The 16161-nt window shown below is 37.3% G+C and overlaps 1 protein-coding gene across 3 annotated transcripts; it reads right to left on the bottom strand.

Annotated features, from left to right (window-relative positions):
• Positions 1-10352: 10352 nt before the first annotated feature.
• On the bottom strand, positions 10353-14917 carry LOC116734702 (proto-oncogene c-Fos-like). Of its 3 annotated transcripts, none has more exons than XM_032586231.1 (4): positions 14350-14744; positions 13767-13964; positions 13179-13286; positions 10353-11657 (listed from the first exon to the last, which is right to left on the bottom strand). In XM_032586231.1, exons 1-4 carry the CDS (start codon positions 14503-14505, stop codon positions 10971-10973), a joined length of 1149 nt encoding a protein of 382 aa, XP_032442122.1. In that variant the 5' UTR covers positions 14506-14744; the 3' UTR covers positions 10353-10970. The 3 variants fall into 3 exon arrangements, with proteins under 3 accessions (XP_032442122.1, XP_032442123.1, XP_032442124.1); XM_032586232.1 differs by having other exon boundaries at positions 14377-14730; XM_032586233.1 differs by lacking the exon at positions 13179-13286 and having other exon boundaries at positions 14350-14917.
• Between the last annotated feature and the right edge of the window lie 1244 nt (positions 14918-16161).

Raw genomic sequence — 16161 nt, 5'->3', positions numbered from 1 at the left:
CTCTTGTGGATCTAGTAGAGTCACGGCCAAAGGTTTTGGCCGTGACTCAGATGTTTTGTAGTCTTTGTGTTCGCAGTTTTTGTGGTGACAGTTCACACTTTTTCTAGATGCCTGTTCAGACTGATCGTGTCAGTTATTTGGAAAGAGCTTTCTGTGTTTCAAAGCTTTCCGATAAAAAAATATTTACACAGTTAACCTCTTTTGTATTATAGTTAAGTCATCAGGATCAAAGGTGAGAATGTGAAAAAGCACTGATCTTATTTCCAGATTGAATGATACAACAGAGGCGCTTCAGATCATTTTGCAAGTGCGTTAGCTGCAAAAGAAATCATCATAGTTTCAGATACAGCTCATGTCCATTTCATTTCTCCTCAGCTTTTATTGTAGCTGGAATCAGTAAGAGAAACTTGAAACGCATGATTTTTTTATTATTATTACTATTTCTTTATCTCTCAGAACATTGCTGAAAAACTTTAAAATGACTCACTCAGTTGCTTTTTTTTTTTTTTTTTTTTACCACTACTGGCAACTAAAACTTGTTGTATTTAAACAGTAAATCTTTTAATTTCATATTATCCAGTAGTGGTCCAAGGTTATGACCTCCTAAGCAGAATTACATTTAGGCTTCAAATGGTCCAGGCCTGATCATTTTTGCTTTCTTTACTCTAAAGAACCGATTACTGATCCAACAATGAATTGAACTGATATGACAGAATGTGCTTTGCTGGACAGTCAAACAGGGAAATTATTTATTAATAAATAAAACGCATTAAGAATGAGTTGCTAATTTCAAGCAGTTTTATTTGTTCTATGTTTAATCTCCTTATTAATTTTCTGAAGCTTCTAATAGATATGAATACGCAAATAATTTTTGAGGTATGGTAGTATTTATCTTCTGTGAACACAGTTTTGCGTGTTTTCTCCTTATTTCTGTTGCTAAGGTGAAGAGAAGGGAGCAGAGAAGTGAAATTAAAATAATATTTGGATCCTTAACAGAGAAATTGCATGCTTTTTGCAGTCATCAGCAAGTTAATGGCATAATTATGGCTGCTTTTTTAATTATTTTTATCAGATATGGCAGAGCTAATTTGGTTGATTGGTTACCTGCCACAAATCAAACATATAGGCGTAGCCCATTAACGTTTAATGGGGTTGAGGTACTGGGCAATCCAGAAGCCCGCAAAACAGACCCCTAGCATGATGCATGACGTGACCACCACCATGCAATGTTTGAAATCCTTAGTGTGCTTCCTCCAACTGTAACTACGGTTATTGTGACCCAACAGGTTAATATTTTTCAGAAATTATTTTTGTCCTTGCAGACATCTGGAGATGTCAGCAGAGCTTGTAGCAGTGGAATTTATAGCAGGTGCTTCTATAATCCTGTTTGCCATCTTCTCAGCCACGTTTAACTGGCTTTATGTGGACAATGTTACTGGTATTACAGCAGCTTCAAACTGGTGATAGACTTGAGCTTTGGCAAATAAAACAAATACCCAGAAGTAAGATTGCTTTAATCACCTAAAACAATTGGCAGAATTTAAAACTCAATCAGCAGCATTTTATTTTAATAAAATATGATTTGTAAATATACATACAGATGATAAAGATACTGATTTTAGGTTCTAACTCTTCCCATAATAGTAATGGTGCATTTATAAACCTTTCCTGGGTGAATTTAAGTTTTCTCAGGGTCCACAAGATTGAAGAAGGCCTCCGGTAGATGTAAAGTCTGCTTAACCCACAGATTAGACCTCATTTTATCTTCAGTGAAAGTCTTTACTGCATTAAGATATTGTAGAAAATACATAATGTTAATCAAGCTTCCTTAATGCATCTTAATTTTATTGAGGAGAAGAGAACAGAAGCTGCTTTGTGAAACCCGAAATATTCAACTTTTTGCTGCTCTCTACTTTTAATATTGCGATAAAATTTTAATATATCACAGCGGAACAAGTGATCAGGGGAGCCATTTTTCATTGTTCCTTTTAATACATGTCAGATTTTATCCACACCATTATCTGGGGCTCTGTTGGGTTTAACAGGATGCCAGCTCAACTGTTCCACCTAGAACAAGCAGCTGAGTTATTAGAGGCTCACCGAAATATCCCCCTCTGTTCCTTATTTTAGATTCTAATTTGGTTCCACGGTGATTTATGCCGTGCATCTGAGCGGAGGTCGGGGCGGACTGTGCGTCACAGTCGCTCCTAACATAGATGACAAATTTTAGGGGAGACATTTGGAGTTAATAAAGCAGAACTGAGCCGGCAAACAGACGGATTTCATAAGGCTGGAGGGTCCTGGATGTGAGTGGCTCAGACAGTGCAGAGGTTGTCCCTCCACTGCAGGTCTGAACTTCCAGCTGAAGTATTTGCTGCAGGCGGGAAGGCAGCCACAGATGTCACTCAGCACATGAAAACACATGGCTTGGACTCATTTGGCACTTAGATCCTTTCAGAGAAAGCGGTCCCTGCCAAAAACAATAAGCTGTTTGTTACACAGAGGGAGCATGTGGTGCATTTTATCTAATGGAGAGCTGTAACCATGAGCCAATGCACAGACATGATCATAAACACTATCATTAAGCACAAATTGAGAGAAATCCATAGTGGGGCGTCTTTAAAGAATGCACTTTACTGATTTAACATTTTAAACCAAGTGTCAACATACTGTATAGTCAGGATTTTCATCTGGTATGATCCTCCAGAGGGCTTTGCATAAAAACATGATCTGCGGCGAACTTTCCAACACCTGCCAGAATGATGAATGGAGACAGAATTCAGTTTGTGGTTTTGCAGCTTTGCCTTACTCCAGCACAGGTCTGGCTTTGTGGACTCCAAGGTGAAAAGCAAACGAACTGCATTTTGAATGTAAGCAAGCGTTTGTTATTTTAAACTGTTTTGATAAAACTAATAGTTTTATATGCTAGCATTCGCAGGAGGTATACCAAATGGTAAAATACAGCAATGTAATTAAGAAAATTAAAGAAAACATCACGAGTGACAGAATCCTAAGAATAACCCTTAATAAATACATCACATCTGGTTAAATGTTGCATGTAAAGCTTACATTAAATTTCAAGGTAAAGTTAGATTTTTGTGCTCTTTGCAGCGGAAATTCAGCTTGGTGCAAGCATTTTTAAATAACAGTGATCTAAAGTCTGAAGTGGTCAGGGCACAATGTGTCAAAGAAAAATGAAGCTAAGAAAAAGATGCTGCTGGAGCAAAGTTGTCTCTGAAACATTTTGACAGATAAACCCCAGTTGTGGAAACAAGGAAATAGCAGTTCTCGTAGTCTTTTCATACACAGAACTCTCCCAGTACTAAATTGCTGCTGGTGCTTGCATAGCACTAGTTCTTTCTCTTTCCACTTTTGCAAGCATCGCCCATAGCACAACAAACCGGTGCTAACTCAGGACCATAAAGGAGCCTTTTTTGTCAAGAGCCTTTGTTTCTGATCTGATTAAATTATGACAAATCAGTAAAGATGCAATGCTTTAAATGTTAATAAAAACTAAAATAACAACTTTAATAACCTATATTAAGGTACGGAAGAGGATTAGGGCCACCGAAAAAAAAAAAAAAAAAGAATTCTGACTTTCAACTCAGAATTCTGAGATTAAAGTCAGAATTCTGAGATTAAAGTCAGAATTCTGAGTTGAAAGTCAGAATTCTGAGTTTAAAGTCAGAATTCTGAGATTAAAGTCAGAATTCTGAGTTTAAAGTCAGAATTCTGAGATTAAAGTCAGAATTCTGAGTTGAAAGTCAGAATTCTGAGTTTAAAGTCAGAATTCTGAGATTAAAGTCAGAATTCTGAGTTGAAAGTCAGAATTCTGAGTTGAAAGTCAGAATTCTGAGATTAAAGTCAGAATTCTGAGTTGAAAGTCAGAATTCTGAGTTGAAAGTCAGAATTCTCAGATTAAAGTCAGAATTCTGAGATTAAAGTCAGAATTCTGAGATTAAAGTCAGAATTCTGAGTTGAAAGTCAGAATTCTGAGTTGAAAGTCAGAATTCTGAGATTAAAGTCAGAATTCTGAGTTGAAAGTCAGAATTCTGAGATTAAAGTCAGAATTCTGAGATTAAAGTCAGAAAGTTCTTTTATTCTTTTTCAATTTTTCGAATTCTTTTTTTTTCTTTTTGGTGGCCCTAATCTTCTTCCGTATTAATGTCATATAATAAAGGGAAGTTTAAACATTTACAAATAACATGCATTTGTGGTTGAGAATAGTCAATATTTGTTATAAAAGCTATAAAATCCTTAAAATAAATGAATAAATAATTTGACTCAGCTACCTTTTGTCCTGAAATGTTGCATATTAACTTTGTGCTCTTTTTGACAGACGTTTAGAGCTTGTTTTGGTTTTCTCTGTAATTTTCACCAGGCGAGGCCGATGGCTCCCCTCATCAACCTGGTTCTGCTGGAGGTTTTTTTCTCACCACTGTCACCAAATGCTTGCACGCAAACTCAGTGTAAAAGGCCTGCAGGTGACTCTTTGTTTTGACTTGATTTAAGCCAAAATAGATAACCAATGTGCAAACAAATCAGTTTTTTTTTTATCGTCTGATTAAATTGATAAGAATAGCTCAAAGGGAACTGTTTTGTCTTGTATTATTAACCAACATCAAGTTTTTGGGAAATGCCCAAAGAACCAGACGCTTCCAGACACAAACTTGACTCACCATCCATATCACTGCAGACATAATACACAACGTTTATTTTCACCGCTGCTCAATTTAACTTCCTTCCTTCCTTTTGTTCTTCTTTCCCAATATTTTCAGACAGTTGTAAACTGCAACAGAAAATATCTGTTAAGGTGGAAAGCCCCACATTGAAAATCAATGTCAAATTTGGGACTAATATGTTTTTGCAGAGTGACAGTTTCTGATTTCTGTGAAGCTGAGAAAAACTGACTTAAGTTTTATGTATTTTTGGATATTCTGGGATCATTCTGTCAGAATCAGTAAAGAGAAACAAATATTTTACAACTAAATACTTATTTCCCATCCTATATATACAGAATATTTGATATGTCATCTATTTTATATATTCCTCTCTCTAAAAACAGCTGGTTTAAAGAGTTGAGTGATCCTATTTTCAGTTGAGTTAAACTTTGTAGTGTTTTCTTCCTCAAGATATCAATTCAGCATTTAATGTTTCACTTTTAACTAAAATATTTACCATTTTATGGTTACATTGTGAGAGAATTAGGCAGACTATCTTAAAAACAGACCTAAATAATGCGTTACTGTTTTACAAAATGCAGTCCCTTGCATAACTATGCATACATCTTCAATTTTACCTCGTTTTGAAACATCCAATCCTAACCTTCAGCATATTGTATAGATCAACACCAAGGAGTGCATTATGGTGAAAGGGAAGACAAATGGCAATAAAAACATCTAAATCTCCCCTGAGTCAATAGGTTTTAGAATCTATTACTACAGCTGCAAGTTTCTAGTGCTCAGTCACTGACTATGCACATTCATTTTCGTGTTTTGTCACAAGTTCTCAATTGGATTTAAGTCTGGACTGTGAGTCTCTGTCCCAGTCTCTTTGCAAACTCTAAACGGTGCCACATTCACCCAGCTGTTCTCACACACCGACGCAGATCATTGTGTGAAAGTGTGCAAACATTGGTAGGCAACCCGGCTTTATATGCTTTGCTCAGATTCACATCAACATGTGGGAGACAACAAAGCTGTAATCAACCCACAGCTGCTGTGGAAATCTGCCGCTCCTCCAGAGATATCGTGGCCATCTTGAGTGTCTCTCACATAAAAACTCATGCATAAAATCTGAATGAAATATAAGGAAGTTTGCGATTCTACTGTGGCAAAATGTGAAAATGCGACTGGAAAACTCTCCTGAAAAGGCAATGAGTTCATGCACGTATCTCTCTGTGTTGGACAGCAGTGCAAGGTTGCTCACTCCCAGAATTACTCATGTTAAGAAGCCCAACCTTTCCGAATTGATTTATCCCTGTAAATATAGCACTTCCTCGGGAATATTACAGCAAGCGGGAGACAGAGTGGTCAGGAGGTGTGTGAGACAACACACCAGGAAACAGTGAACAACGGAGGAAAAAATAGAAAGCTAACGGTCTGTATTCAAGCAGGCAACGTTAACTATCTCACACAGTGAGGATAAGAAGTAAATTAATTGCAAAAGCCGTTAAGTGTTTCCGTAATTTAGATCTTATTAATTAAGGTCAGCATGTCAAAACTTTACTTTTCACTTCATTGCAGCACATATAAATCCCGTAAAAATAATAGGAAATATTTGTTTGTATCTGAACGTTATGCGGCTGTTGGCCTTTTTTCTTTAAACAAGATTGAATGTTCATCTATGGAAAAGTAGACATGATGAGTCAGGATTTTACTATTTCAGTTCACAGTTCATGAAGTGGGCCTGTCATAGTTTAAGTACCAAACACCTTTCTATTCACAAAGAAACAGACTAATAGTCTGTGCTGTTCTTTAGTTTTACCTTATTTAAGTGACTCCAGAGAGATTTGGGAAATTAATTACAAAACAACACAACAGTCACTAATCAAACTTCAAAAAAGACCAATAAGAGTAATTAACAAGGCTAAGGACCAGGATCAGACTAACCCATTATTTATCCAAATATTTTGCACACATACAACATTTTGTACAGAACTATAAAATACTCTTCAAATAAATAAAGCCAATGCTGTACACAATTTCATTCATAAATATAAAAATAATTCTAAATGAATTAAGTACTGCATTGCCCTTTGCAAAAAATCACTAAGCATAATATTTTGCATTGCAAATTGTCATCTGAATTAAGGTGCTGATGATACAAGTTTGCCCCCTTATAGCTGGTTAAAAAAATATAAAATGGTCTTTACTGTTTTCTTTAGAGGCTGGTTCTAGACCAAATTTACCACAGGGGCCCGTGCAGACAGTGTTTTTATGGAGACACTTAAAAAAAGAATTAAACAAAACAAAGCAATATTTCATCATTTAATAATGTGAGCCAAAGAGCCACTTGTGTCTCCAGAGGTTCAGGTTGCAGATCTCTGATCTAGTAGATGGAAAGTGTGATCCTATCTCCATACTACGGAAGAGGATTAGGGCCACCGAAAAAAAAAAAGAAAAAGAATTCTGAGATTAAAGTCAGAATTCTGACTTTACACTCAGAATTCTGACTTTAATCTCAGAATTCTGACTTTAAAGTCAGAATTCTTTTTCTTTTTTTTTTTTCGGTGGCCCTAATCCTCTTCCGTACCATACAGCAGTTAAAAGAGCAGCACCATAATTTTTAATTCATTAAATTAATTTTTATTAAAAATTATTTTAATGTATTTTTAATAATACCTTAAAAAGAAAATTGTGAAGAAAAAATATCTACCACTGAATATTTAAAAAAGACATTTATTTAGTATGATTTCTTTAGAACCCCTCATGGCCCCCGTCTAGAACCGGCCCTGGCCAGCAGGTCTGGGTCTGGTGCACTTTTGCTTCATGTTTTTTCTTCATTGACAGGAAGTCAGATTATCCAAACTGGTAAATCACATTAATAAAATATTAGTGAAATAATACATTAAATGACCACTGGACAATTATTTATAAAATATATCAACATTTTTGAATAAAACACACAGAAAGTAATGTAATGTAGGAAATATTTATGTATTTACTGTTAATCTATTCATATGATTTGTTCTTTAAATGGCCACTTATTTTGGCTATTGCTATTATTTATTAAATATCATCCAGACTCAACATCCTAAGCAAAAAAATCAAACCACAATAGTCAGCTAAAATCACAATTAGAAACTTAATCAATCATAACTAAATGTTCTGTACCATGTCAGCCTCAGGAGATGATTGAGGATGAAGAGACGCTGATTTCTGTCGGTCCGTAGCGTTCTGGGGTTCTTTAGTTCCCGCCACGACAATTTAGCTGACCTTAATATTTCCTGTGTTTTATTTTGGTCATTATTGTTAAACGTAGTGTTGATGTGTGTAAGATAGGCGTTTCTATCGGACAGTTATGTATCGGTTCAATACGGGACGCACATTTTTTGTGTTGGACGCCAAATATGGGACGATTCCGTATTTTACGGGAAGAGTGGCAACCTGATTCAGGGTTGCTGAGATACAGTTTCTAAAATTGTAGAGGTTTTAGGGGTGCTAAAACCCCTAAAGCCCCTGGTGTTGAATACGCCACTGGCGTTATCAATACCAGTGGCGTATTGATAACGCCACTGGTTATCAATACTTTCTCAGCATGACACTAACTAAAAAATAGCCTAGAAACGGCCTTCTGAGAACAATGTTCCTAAATATGACAATAATTGTAGGTTGATAAAATATAGCTAATAGATATTTCAGAAGGTGTATTTTTGCCATTAATTATTAACAAGGTACTACGATATAAATCTCTCAGTCAAAGCAAACAAAAAAATGTTATTTGACATGTTCTGAAGAATGTTCTCTCGGTGAAAGCCAGAGTAAACCCATGTAAGGTTAATTTCCTGTAGAGGTGTGTGTGTGTGTGTGTGTGCGGGGGTGTGTGTGTGTGTGGGGGTGGGTGTGGGGGTGTGGGGGTGTGTGTGTGTGTGTGTGTGTGTGTGTGTGTGTGTGTGTGTGTGTGTGTGTGTGTGTGTGTAGTTATTTGTCTATGTTGCAACCTGTCCAGGTTGTACCCTGCCTCTTGCCCAATGACTGCAGGAGAGACACCAGTGTGGATTGAGTGAGAAAAAAAAGGAGCTGCAATCTATGAATTTCAACACACTGCCGAAACCATGCTCACACTAACAAACCCTCTCCACATTCATTTTTTGAATCTAATGTTTAAATATCAGTGAATTTTAGTTTTATATGATAAAGACTATTATAACGTGAAGGTCTACCCATGAAGGAATAAGGAAAAGAGAGTATCAGTGGCTGTTTGCTTTTAGTGACCCCTGCTGACGGATGATAAAACTGCGCCTCAGTCGGTGTCCCAAATTTTTAATGATCTGCAGTGTATGTAGATTAAATTAAAATGTACCAGATTCACTGTGATATTAGGCTAATGCAGTAATAAAATTTTACTAGCTCGTTGAATTACAATCATCAGTAAACGCCGTTTAAATAGCTGTTTGTGCAGAAAAAGGGAGTTAAGCAGGATTAATTATTGCCAGTAATGTTTCTAGTTTGCGGTTCCGAGAAACTGTCAATTTACCAGTTGGACCAATTACCGTAATTCACGTTGAGGGAGACTTGTATAATTGATGAGAAAAGTACGGCTGTTGTTTGGATCTTTTCTACAGAGCCAGTGCTGAAATATGACACCCGTCGCCATGGAAACAAAACAACTGCAGTCATCCAAATATGGTCAAAGGACGCGACAGGATACGGCAAAACGCGTGTTGACGTCACTCTCGGTCGGCACGGCACGCACAGACGTGCGTTGACTGAAGGGAATCGTGTTCCCTCGCCCGTGACAGCAAACACGGAGGTATGAATAAATAATTAACGTGCAGTTTCTGCGGCTCCCACTCGGTTTAAGCACAATTCTGCCCGATTTATGTAACTCCGAGAATAAAAATAGCACAGTGACGTATTTCTGAAGCGACATGCCGAAAATATCAATATTCTTGACGTGAAAGAATTAATTTTTATGATCAATATGACTTTTGCTTTTTCAAACACAAATGTTAGATAATCAAAATTTAGAATCTGTGGTTGAGTAGGATGTTGTAAATGTATTTTATCATGAGTTATTAAAAGCAATTACTGATCTATTATTTAAAAAATAATAATTACATTAATTGAGTAGTTTGTCTTTAAAACAGATTTTTTGTGATCCTCAAGGGCATTAATCAGCATAGCACAGCGATAATGGAAACAAAATGCCGGTAACATGATAAAGAAAATATTCATTGAGGTTTTTCAATGTGTCCCGAGCCCTCAACTTGTCGAGATTCATTCCTGTTATAGGTGTAAAGAAACAGCTTTAAAATAAAAATATATTAATTAAAAAAAAAAACTAAAAATAAGAAACCATACATACATCCCAGGCTGACTTATTTGTAAACATTCAATCTTAAATGAATAGACTGCATTGATTGCATGTTTTAATGGTTTTTATGTTTGTATGTTTTCAAAAGTTCACTTAATGTAATGTTTTATATATAAATGTAATATATAAATGTGGGTTTTGATTGGAGCACATGCCAATATTATAAACTGAAACATATATAGAGATGAGAAAGCAAAAACAGAGGAAATCTATATAGGACAAAAATAGCTTTTAACAGCATTTTTTTTCTGTGATGGAAAGAATACTGAATAAAAACAAATAAAACATATACATTTCACAACAAGACAAGTAAATGATTTGTGAATGTTGTGTTTTATTTTCAGCAATATTCCATTTTTTGCATCAGCATCATATTTGATGAGTAAAAAAATAAACTATGCCATAAAATACAGTACATCTTGAGAAAATACATGATATGATTATGTTTTCATTTTGATTTTTGGTTATGGAAAAGATTCAGGTGATAAATGTCAAGTCAGATCAGGGGACACCTCACAGCAAGATGTTACACCAACACTGCTACATTTTAGCATCTCTCTATTTTCACTTGTCACAATAGCACTGTTTCACATATATTAAGCTATATCAAATGTGTGTTAACTTCATATCACATTTAGATTTTTTTTTTTCTTAGAAACATAATTCACCACCTTTTTGTTGGCATACATATGACTCTTTTTTTTGTTTTTGCATGCATTTGGATTCCAGCACAAATGTAAACTCAGACAATTGAAACAAAATGGAAGAATTCAACCCTGTTACAGTTACAGAAAACACGTTGTCAATATGCACAACCTTTAATTATCAGGTTTATACATCATAGCTCACACTACAAAAGGTTATTTGAGAGAGATAGCTTGCTAGCTGGTTGGAATACAAATACTGTATATTGTTGCATAAATTATTTGCATTCACAAGACTAAGAGTGTTGGGGAGTTAAGACTATCTTTCATTAACTCTGACCCTGCGTGACTGCTTTTGAGGCCCTCGCAGTCTTCAGCCATGGACTCAATCTCAGAACAGCTGAAGGAAAAGACGGTGCGATAGCTGCTACAGGTGGGACTGGAAGACATGACCGGAGTGGTCAAAGACTCGAGGTCGCTTGCCACAGACTTGTAGAGAGTTTCCCAGTCTGGGAGGCAGAAGGGCCCGTTGAGGTCTATGTCAGGGACAGATGCAGCCATCTCCAGACTGGGCACCAAATCATCAAGGTCATCTCCATTAAGGTCCTGCAAGGCCTCCTCTTCTGCACTGGAGCACAGGAGGATGTTGGAGTTCCCCAAGATGGCCACAGAAGCCGGGACACAAGAAAGGTCTGCATCCTGACTAGCGGGGACTTCTCCAGCAGCTACGTTGCTCTCGGGGGTCTTTACATTCTCCAGGATGGAGAGCAGCTGTGGGGAGGCCGGAGAGTCCTGCAGCACTGAGTCAACATCCTCCACCTTCTCCTCCTCCTCCCTGTCGCTGTCATCTTGTGCTGGCAGTTTGCAGGAGGACCGATGGGAAGCTAAGATGTGCTCCAGCCTCTCTTTCTCCTTCAGCAGATCAGCTATCTCAGTTTGGAGAGTTGACTTCTCCTCTTCCAGCAAATCAGTCTCCTGAGAAGAGACAGGACAAAAAGAGAAGAGGCTTACAAACAGACCACAATATATTTTTTAAATAATGTATTTTTTATTCTAAATTTTTGGGGGTTTAATTTTACTTAATCTGCAGGCACATTTTTAATATACAATTCTTTATATTGTTTTTATTGTTTGTTTGTTTTTTGGTTGTTGTTTTTTGAGATATTTTTACATTAAATGGGGTATATTTTGTTACTTTGCTGCTGTAACAAATGCATTTCTACACTGTAGAGTAGAGTTCTACACCGATTAATATAGGACAATTTTGTTTTATTCTATTCTATTCAGTGAGAACATAACGCATTGACTCCAAAAATTCTGCTGTCCACATTACTAAAGTTTAAAAAGTCTCAGCATAAATTTTTAAGATATATTTTTTTACTCATCAATTGTCTCAGTCCTACATGTTAGTCTGATTCCCTTTTATTATACAAACCACTCCGATCTGGGTCTTTTGATAGCAGTAAAAGTATGAAAACATACAGTGAGGCAACATTTTATTTTTATTCCTGGTTTGTGGAACAACCTTCAGAAGCATCATTTGGTCTTGCTTTTGAGTGCTGAAGATTAGTTATTCCTATTTAAACTTTATCTTAAGTTAATTGTGTCTTTAAGTTTATCACACATTTTAGTTGCAGTTTATATTTATGTCTAACATAGCTGATAAGCTTACTTTTATATCAGTTCTTTTCATGAAATGTGGAATTAATCAACATCTATTTTTCAAGAAATTTACCAATTATATCAGCTGCTTAACTTAAAAATAGATTTTACAGTACAATTTCATTTCCTCAGCCTCCAATACCACCTTCCTTTGTCTGGGCCTTTACTTACTTTGTGGTGTTGTTTTTTTATTTGTGACTGTTTGCTGTTTTTATTTTAATTTTGTTACAGGTGGTCATAAAAAGGGATTTAAGGGCTGATCTAATGGGGGCCACCAATAATTTTATTTTATGCACATTTTCTTTTTTTTTTAAGTCAGCTAGTTTGATATGTTAATATCAACTTTGGTTAATTCCCACCAAATGAAGTTTCTATAATTTTAAAATTCTGTAACTGTATTAAAGAACTTCTGTTGGGAAGTTGAAATTAGATTATATGTCTCACTGAAAAAAAAATGTTTTGAAAAGATTGTCAATGTACTTTACTGATGTTTATTGAGAAGTGAGGGTTGGAAAAGTGGCAGTAAGGTGGAAATTACAATCCATCGTACCTCCTCCTTGACTCAACTAAATTAATTTTCTGCAAAATATGCATAGAAACGATTCATTTTAAATTTGTCACCGCAAAAAGCATTTTGTCTTGCTCTCGTTGTGAATGTATTATGCTCAACAAACAGCTCTGATTGATTGGTCTCTTATAGTGCAGAGCAGCCACAGCATGCTTTGCTCTTGCAGCCTTTAATGCCATGTCATATTAATGTCTGCCTTTCTTCGTGACGGCTTGCTTCCACTGTGGGAATGTCTTCTGCATAATGTCAAAAAACAGCACACTTACAGCTTGAAGGCTGTCTATCAGCTCCCTCCGTCTGTTGCGACACTTTGCTGCAGCAATCTTGTTCCTCTCCCTCCTAACCCTCCTTCTCTCTTCGTCTTCTTTAGAGGGCTAAAATCAGTAAGACGAAAATAGGAATTTTTTTTAAACGTCAAGGCTATATTTTTCATTCACAGCTAACTCCACAGCACAATGTCCTTTGCCATACAAGAGAGAAAATCCTCTTTGTTGTGAGTGCTGGGAATACAGATCTTCTCGAAATGCTGCACCAGCTGGAACGCGCAAGACGCACGCGAGAGCGCGCACCTCATGCAATTTTCCTTCACAGTTATTAGAGCGGTTCTCCTTTACTAAACCATTAAATATAATTAACACCCGGTGCAACTGATATGTACGTACAGCCTAATTGCAACAATATTTAATGCCCCATTCATAACATCGCGATAACTCCAATAACATTAACAGAGGCGCAGGTGGAGCTTGATATTAAACATGGATTCAAGGAATACATCAAAAATAAACTAAAGAATTAATAGGTCACTGTAGTTTATTGTCAGTAAAAGTAAAGTAAATCCCCTCCACCCTGCCTACCTGCTCCTTTTGCGCCTTCTTGTTGCACGTTTTTGCCCTCTTTGCACCTGTTGGGGACGACTGGTTTGCGCCATCGGTCTTGGTTTTTGCAACGCCAGATGTGATGGCAGTCGGCTGCACCATCCACTTCAGTTCTGGCGACGTTGAGATTGCAGTCACAGACGGAACAAAGGCGGCTGGTGCAGAGGTGTCACCATCCTGGAAGATATGCACATTATACATGGAGTCAGTCTCCATAATTTGGTCGTATCTCAGCGAACAATCACGTTGACCTTAACCAATAGTTAAATCCTGCATCAATCATTTGGACTCGACAACAAATCTATCAAAAATGTTAATATAAGGTAAGCTCATTCTGATTATCACCACCATCATTCCAATAAAGGGTCAAAATTCAAATTGTATGAATCACCATATAATTAATTTAGAGGGGAAACGACATTTGAATGCTCTCCTGGTGCTTTTCAGCTTACAAGACAAAGGGAATATAATGTCAAATAAATATTTACGGCAACATCCACATCAATCAAACTACAGACTGAAAAGTGAGGAATATTTATCTATTTTTACTACTCGTCTTCACCTGTTTAACGATCAGAATCGCATCTACCTTGTTGCTGTCCACTGATGATGAAAGCGAGTCAGGAGGACGCAGGCTGCGCCCAGGGGTGTCCCCGCCAGGCGCTGCCGGGCTACAGCTGGAGGATGGGTCGAGCTCAGAGCTGGAGTCTGGATGCATTTTTTTTTTTTTTTTTTTTTTTGTATATTTCTCTCTTCTGAGGTCAGCGCATAAAAAAGTAAAGACCCGAGCCGTCTATCCGTATACGTCTATCTATATGTTCTACGTAAACAGCAGACCCCCCCTCCTTTGAACGCCTACTTATACTCCATTTGCCAGCTTTCATAAATGGTAACTGTGCAGATATAGTGGAGAGGCCCGCCTTTTATAGTGAGTCCGAATTTTATGAATGAAATCTGTGTGGCGAGACCGAACCATTCCGCAGAAGGAGCTGTGACACGGAAAATGAAGGTGACGTTGGTGTTTACAATTTGGCTTTTAAATTCTTAAGGTGCCTGCACAGCGAAACTTTGAAAACATATCATCGTAGCGCAAAAATATTGCCACAATTATCCAAAAATTGCATGCGGTTAATAAGTGACACCCCTACTTGCAGAAGAAGCCCACCGCCATGAATGAACTACGTCACATTATGTATGCAGCATCTGCATCACGGGTATGATGCCCCCTCCCATATATCACGACATTGCATTAAAATGCCCCGGATAAACCGAAAGAGCTCCTCTTATCATTCACAATATACTTTTTATTGTTTTTCTTATATTAGAACAATGCTTGGGTAATTATCAACCAATACTCTCTGACCGATTGTTTATGGTCTGCATTATGACCTCACATTGCATTTCGCCCGGCTCCGCTTAGGACTACAGCTCCATGCAGCAACAGATCAAGGACCAAGGCAGCCAATCGCCGAATGGACCAGTCGAGCCATATATGGCTCTTCCGGAGGACCGGCTCGCAGACGGACTGCGTTTGTGTGCGCGCGGACGCCCGTGAGTGTGTGTACGCATCGCAACTCACCGCAAAAATAAAAGTGAAACGAGCTCATGAGAGTCTGCAACAACCGTCACAAATTTTACTCCATTAGCGTCACACTGAATGCTGCACCTGCTCCGAGGAGACCATTTAAAACAGCTTTTATCGCGCCAAAGTGCAAGTGTTAAATCCCCTATAAATATGTCTGGAAATGACACATTAAGTTGTGTAATATAATTAAAATTCCACTATCTGTTAATTTTTCGGGAATAATGATTTAAGTGCTTTCCCACATATCCTAAACCAGTTCCCTGGACAATGTCACAGCCTGGATGGATGGCTATATTTAGATTTTCAGATGACCTCACAGATCCATTGGTGTGAGAGGAATAGTTGCAGAATAGTTACTGGCCAGAGGGGCTGTGCGTTACCAGAGGTTTCCTGGCAGTCACTGCCCCCTCTGGGTTCTTTTACCGGCATAACACTAGGTGGTCGCACTGAGCCAATTCAACCACTTGCAAGCGATTCTAAACAGAAAGAGTTCAAATTGGCTGTAGCATTAAGCAGCAGACACCGCACAGCTAGGGGCTTAATCAAATCACGAGCATGAATGTTCACAGAATTTAAAGTTTATGTGAATGAGGCAAACTGACTATTTAGGGTGCCTGTGCAGCTCATGGTACTTTTTATGTAAATACATCTGAACATAAAATAAGATTTTGTGATCATATTTGCGATTCACTTTTTAACTTTTAACGTGCAAATGACTTTTTTTGAGAAATATTTCAACAACAAAAAAAATCTACTTGTTTAATTGAATGGATTGACGAGGTAATAATA

The sequence above is a fragment of the Xiphophorus hellerii genome, chromosome 15, assembly GCF_003331165.1.
Source record: "Xiphophorus hellerii strain 12219 chromosome 15, Xiphophorus_hellerii-4.1, whole genome shotgun sequence".
NCBI classification, from domain to species: domain Eukaryota; kingdom Metazoa; phylum Chordata; class Actinopteri; order Cyprinodontiformes; family Poeciliidae; genus Xiphophorus; species Xiphophorus hellerii.
Note: the sequence above shows the minus strand (reverse complement) of the source record. Positions and strands in the feature narration are given on the sequence as shown.

Coding starts and splice junctions, on each gene's coding strand:
- LOC116734702 (XM_032586231.1), bottom strand. CDS start 14,505: ATGCATCCAGACTCCAGCTCTGAGCTCGACCCATCCTCCAGCTGTAGC. Junction 13,965..14,349: donor CGATTCTGATCGTTAAACAG/GTGAAGACGAGT, acceptor CATATCTTCCAG/GATGGTGACACCTCTGCACC. Junction 11,658..13,178: donor TGATAGACAGCCTTCAAGCT/GTAAGTGTGCTG, acceptor GTCTCTTCTCAG/GAGACTGATTTGCTGGAAGA.